The sequence below is a fragment of a genome, unplaced genomic scaffold (genome assembly GCF_019419815.1).
Source record: "Pyrus x bretschneideri cultivar Hongxiangsu unplaced genomic scaffold, Pyrus_bretschneideri_v1 Contig15, whole genome shotgun sequence".
NCBI classification, from domain to species: domain Eukaryota; kingdom Viridiplantae; phylum Streptophyta; class Magnoliopsida; order Rosales; family Rosaceae; genus Pyrus; species Pyrus x bretschneideri.
Genome location: NW_025999446.1, coordinates 2,638,895 through 2,644,894, shown reverse-complemented (window position 1 = coordinate 2,644,894; position 6,000 = coordinate 2,638,895). Strand labels below are relative to the sequence as shown.

The following is a 6,000-nucleotide window of genomic DNA, read 5'->3' as shown; positions in this document are numbered from 1 at the left end:
TCACACCTTCTGTTTTGTGCCCTCCAGATTTTAGCTGCTGAGTTTGTATCGACAAGAATTCGTGGCGAATCTTAGTATTGATGGATAATTTTGAGGGTATGATTCTTACCCACACTATTGTACCTTACTTATGCTCTGACATCGCGTGTGAAATGGGTTCGCTCCCACTCGTAGCGCACTCTGGTACTTAGACACTTTTAGATTCAAATTTATTCACTTTTTATACATTATCACATTTTATGGCTTCGTCACCTTCCAGGTGTCGGCTAGCACAGCTCGATTCAGGGTCCAAGTGGACTTTCTGGGTCGGGATGTGTCATACACTGCCTTCTCTTTTTGTCTTTGCTTAATATTTGTTTACTCGTTTTCATAACGAGCATGCCCGCCGATGGAAATTGATATATTGCCCACTATAATTCTTAGGTATCTACACATATTATACAATTTAATTAATAGTTCAATTTGATTTAATAGTTTAAAATTGGGAACCGTTGAGGTGTCACTGATAAGAAATAAACACGTGAATCAACGGTCAAGTAATAATTCAATTATCAACTTCGATATCATTTAGTTTACAAAATTTAGTCTACATGTTTAATTTCTTTAGCATTATGCATAAATAAAGGACTCTGATAATGTAAATTTTTTTTGGATTGTATAATATATTTTGGATAGTTTCCTAATCATAAATGTATTACTTTCATGTAAGTATTTTTCTTTCTTTACTAGCATAAATAGACACAAAGAGGTGAGAAATAATCGCCAAATTCTTTGCCACTAACCCATCTATATCTCCCTCAGTAAAATAGACCTACAACACGTTATTAGTACACTCTCATTGTTGTGCTAAGGAAATGAAAGTTCTTGGAGAAGGTTCTTCTTCAACTAGCTGTCAAAGGTTTTATTTCTTTTTGCAATTTAGTAGTATTTTTTTACGCGTGAGAAGGTTTATTCCATATCTGTTAGTTTAAATATCAATTTTTTAAATATAAAAAAATATTTTTAGTTTAAATATAAGGAATTATTATCTACACAACTATTTTTATTTTCGACATCCTATTAATTTAAGTTTTTTGATTTTTTTTTTCGATTCATTCGATTTGATAGGTAAAAATTAAAAAGAATGTGTGAAAAGTAAAAATGACGGTGTAAATAGTCACCATTAATATATCTGATAAAAAAATCATAAATATAGAAAACAATATATTAATTTTCAATTAACCAAAAAGTCAAAAAATTAAAAATTTATAAAAAAAAAAAAAAAAAAAAAAATTGAGAAGACACCGTTGGTGTGTGTGTGAAATGTATAACTACAGTCCAATACTTGGACTTCATCTCTCTCTTCCTTCCTCTGTATCTTCTTCAATGGCTCACCTCTTCAGAGACCTCTCTTCACTGGGCCAATCTAAGAGGGGGACCACTGCCGCCACCACAACCACTGCCACACCACTCACCATACCCGCCAAACCCATTGCCACAATGGGCACCGATCTCCCATCTCCTCTAGGCCAGCTCTCGGCCCAACTCAGCGACTCGGACCTCCGACTCACCGCCTACGAGATCTTCGTCGCCGCCTGCCGCACATCTACTGGAAAGGCCTTGAATTTCACACCCTCCGCCGCTGACTCGCCAACCCAGCACGCCAATTCTCCCAACGGGTCGCCCGCGCTGCAGAGATCGCTCACTTCCACTGCTGCCAGCAAGATGAAGAAGGCTTTGGGTCTCAAATCGCCGGGCTGCGGCACCAAGAAGAGTCCTGGGTCGGCCGGGTCCGGGGCCGGGTCGGGTCCCGGGAAGCCCAAAAGGGCTATGACGGTTGGTGAGCTGATGAGGATCCAAATGGGGATTTCTGAGGCCACTGACTCCAGAGTCCGGAGAGCTCTGCTTAGGATTTCTGCTTCACAGGTCAGCTCAATTTCTTTACTATTTTTTCTTTCTCATTTGTGGTTTTTGTTAATCTGACTTTGAAGGGTTTAATTTTGTTTTGATTTATTTTTAGTGGGTAGTGTTTGTTTTTTGATAATTCTGATGAGATTGTTTAGCTCAAATTTGAGAGTGGTTTGGTCAATTTTGGATTGCAAAAATGGTTTCTTTGCTAAATGTAGTTTGATCCTATGAAATTTACAGTGCTAAATCAATTAAAATCTTCGTTTCTAGGTAGTATGCTGCACCGAATGCTTGGTTTATAGTCGGGATTTTCGAGCTCTTGTTTAAGGGTCGTTTGCATTGGAGTTGTAATTAATCAAGTGTTTTGTTTGATGCACTCGTTGCAGGTCGGAAGGCGAATTGAGTCAGTGGTAGTCCCACTGGAACTGCTACAGCAGCTCAAGTCCTCTGATTTCACTGACCAACAAGAATACGATGCATGGCTAAAAAGAACCCTCAAAATTCTTGAGGCCGGTCTCCTCTTGCATCCCCATGTGCCACTAGACAAGTCGAATAATGCTGCACAGAGGTTGCGCCAAGTTATTAACGGGGCATTGGACAGGCCCTTTGAAACCGGTAGAAATAATGAGACTTTGCAGGTTCTTCGTAATGCTGTTACTGCTCTTGCGTCCAGGTCATCCGATGGTCTGTACGATACATCACATTGGGCAGATGGGTTACCGTTGAATCTCCGGCTTTATGAGAGGCTTCTAGAAGCCTGCTTTGATCTTCACGACGAAACATCTATAATAGACGAAGTTGACGAGCTAATGGAGCATATTAAGAAGACCTGGTCAATCCTTGGAATGAATCAGATGCTCCATAACCTTTGCTTTACTTGGGTTTTATTTCACCGTTTTGTTGCAACTGGTCAAGTAGAATTGGACCTATTGTACGCTGCTGATAGTCAGCTAGCTGAAGTTGCTAAAGATGCAAAGGCAACGAAGGATTCCGAGTTCTGCAAGATCTTGAGTTCAACATTGACTTCAATATTGGGTTGGGCAGAGAAGAGACTCCTTGCATATCATGACACTTTTGATAGCAGTAACATTGACACCATGCAGGCAATTGTTTCTCTGGGTGTAGTAGCAGCTAGGATTTTAGTTGAAGATATATCGAATGAGTACCGCAGGAGGAGAAAAAAGGAAGTTGATGTTGCTCGTAGCAGGATAGACACTTATATCAGATCATCGTTACGCACTGCTTTTGCTCAGGCAAGTCCTCTGTATCTGCCATTGGCTGCTCCCTTTCCTTCCTTAAGTAAGAGGGAAAATACAACGAATTTCATATCCATTTTGGTTATAGGGGATCATTTGATGTTGTGTGAAGCCAGTAACATCTATGCAGCATGGATACTAGAGCGGGATTTGTTATCCAACAACTTGCATGATGTTGTATGCTTTGTCAATGTACCCCAAAATACCCCAAAATAAAAGCCTAATTATACGGAGTCTGCATTTCGTGCTTAAGGCATATCATGCATACGACATAACAGTATACTGTTATTGTGAAAGGCCTAAAATGAACAAAAACAATAATTAAAAAATATACATGATAATTGACGTCCGTATATTTCTCTACCTGACCTGAATTTTTTTGTATACTTATTATGCAGAGAATGGAAAAGGCAGACTCAAGCAGGAGAGCATCAAGACACCAGCCAAATCCCCTTCCTGTTTTGGCCATCCTTGCGAAGGACGTTGGTGAGCTGGCAGTTAAGGAGAAAGAGGTGTTCAGTCCAATATTGAAGAGATGGCATCCTTTTGCAGCCGGGGTAGCTGTGGCAACCCTTCACGCATGCTATGCGAATGAGATTAAACAATTCATATCGGGTATAGTGGAGTTGACACCAGATGCTGTACAAGTTTTGACAGCTGCAGATAAGCTGGAGAAAGATCTTGTGCTGATAGCAGTTTTAGATTCCGTAGATAGTGATGACGGTGGCAAGGCAATAATTCGTGAGATGCCTCCTTATGAGGCTGAAACTGCAATTGCAAATCTGGTGAAAGTGTGGATTAAGACAAGAGTGGATAGACTGAAAGAGTGGATTGATAGGAATCTAGAACAAGAGGTGTGAACTAACTATATTCATCTGTTAGTCTGAATCAAATGTTGATAGTGTTTTTCGGCCTTATATATGGAACACTCCTTAGCATTTTCTTTTAATGTTAGGCATTTTTCATTTGTTACTTTTGCTCATTACTTGCGACTTTGGTGAATCTTTCCAAAACATAACCATTTACATTGCACTGTTTCAGGTATGGAACCCACAAGTAAACGAAGATGGATATGCTCCATCTGCTGTTGAAGTTTTGCGAATCTTTGATGAAACTCTGGAAGCATTCTTTCAGCTGCCAATACCAATGCATCCTGCATTGCTTCCTGACTTGATGACCGGCCTTGATAGATGTCTTCAATACTACGTAACCAAGGCAAAATCTGGATGTGGTAAATAATTTTGTAACTCAAGTTATGTGTATGTGGACTAAGGTGTGTTCTTTTTGTGGTAGCCAATAGTGTTCATTTTTGTTGTGCAGGATCCCGCAATACGTTTGTTCCCACTATGCCAGCATTGACCAGATGTACCATCGGATCAAGATTCCAAGGATTTGGCAAAAAGAAGGAAAAATCACCAGTTCCTCAGAAGAGGAACTCTCTGGTTGCGACACTCAATGGGGATAACTCCTTTGGGATACCACAGATGTGTGTTTGTATAAACACATTGCAAAGAATCCGGAGTGAGTTGGAGGTTTTGGAGAAACGGATTATTACTCATCTCAGAAATTCAAAATCTGCTAATGAAGAAGACTTCTCGAATGGACTGGGGAAAAAGTTTGAACTCACACCTGCAGCTTGTGTGGAAGCAATCCAACAGCTTTGTGAGGCAGTGGCTTATAAAATGATCTTCCATGACTTAAGTCATGTTCTGTGGGATGGTTTGTACGTTGGGGAACCATCCTCTTGTAGGATAGACGCTTTTCTTGACGAGCTGGAGAAGAATTTACTCATCATATCCAACACTGTGCACGAAAGAGTTCGAACACGGATTATTACTGACATAATGAGAGCGTCATTTGATGGATTCTTACTGGTTTTGCTTGCTGGAGGCCCCTCTCGTGCATTCTCTCGGCAGGATTCCCAAATAATAGAGGATGATTTCAAAGCCCTCAAAGATCTATTCTGGGCCAATGGGGATGGCTTGCCTTCTGAATTAATAGACAAGTTTTCAACAACAGTGAGAGGTGTGCTTCCCCTTTTCAAAACCGATACTGAGAGTCTTGTTGAACGGTTTAGACGTGTGACCTTGGAGTCATATGGCTCGTCTGCCAGGTCCAGACTCCCGTTGCCCCCAACTTCCGGGCAGTGGAACCCAACTGAACCAAACACGCTCCTCCGGGTGTTGTGCTACAGAAATGATGAAGCAGCCACCAAGTTTCTTAAGAAGACTTATAATCTGCCCAAGAAACTGTAAGTAAATGCGAGGATGCTACATGGAAAGATAACCGTGGGGTGGACTTTTGGCGGGCATTGTCTTGCTGAACATTCTCAGACCGTGCTGAGATGTCTCATTTGCCCTAGGAAGTGGCAGTGGTTTTGTATAGTAAATTCTTGAGACGAGTGGTATAAATCCGGCAGTTTGCCAAGACACGAAGACGAGTTTAGAAGGACGCAAACTTCTGGAGGTCGATTATTCTTTGTCTTTTTCATTCATTTTCGTCGTTTAGAGGCTTATATAATCCTATTGGTGTTATTCTTTTAAATGTTCTACTGCACAGCATTTTTTCCTACTCTCGAAATGTTCGATGTTATATTTTGTCAGTCATTTGTTGGTTTTCTTGTTGGTATAGAGAATAACAAGGTTTTGCTGATCGTATAATTGATCAGAATGTGATATAAGTGATGCTGTTGATTGCAATTTATGGATCCCTAATTCGCTAAAGCAATTGTTTCCCTTTCAGCCGGATGCAATGGGCAGAGGGAAGTGATTTTCGCACTCTGCACTCCTCCGGCTTTTTCCTTTTCTTTTGTATGAAATAAATCAAAGACAAAAACAGAAGACGAGAGTGAAAATCA

General features: G+C 40.5%; 1 protein-coding gene across 1 annotated transcript; it reads left to right on the top strand.

Moving 5' to 3' along the window:
* Positions 1-1,287: 1,287 nt before the first annotated feature.
* Positions 1,288-5,842, top strand: LOC125475513 (protein unc-13 homolog). Its single transcript, XM_048580314.1, has 5 exons — positions 1,288-1,905; positions 2,274-3,140; positions 3,542-3,997; positions 4,185-4,374; positions 4,464-5,842. The coding sequence occupies exons 1-5, from the start codon at positions 1,303-1,305 to the stop codon at positions 5,396-5,398; spliced, it is 3,051 nt and encodes a 1,016-aa protein (XP_048436271.1). The 5' UTR covers positions 1,288-1,302; the 3' UTR covers positions 5,399-5,842.
* The last annotated feature ends 158 nt before the right edge of the window (positions 5,843-6,000 follow it).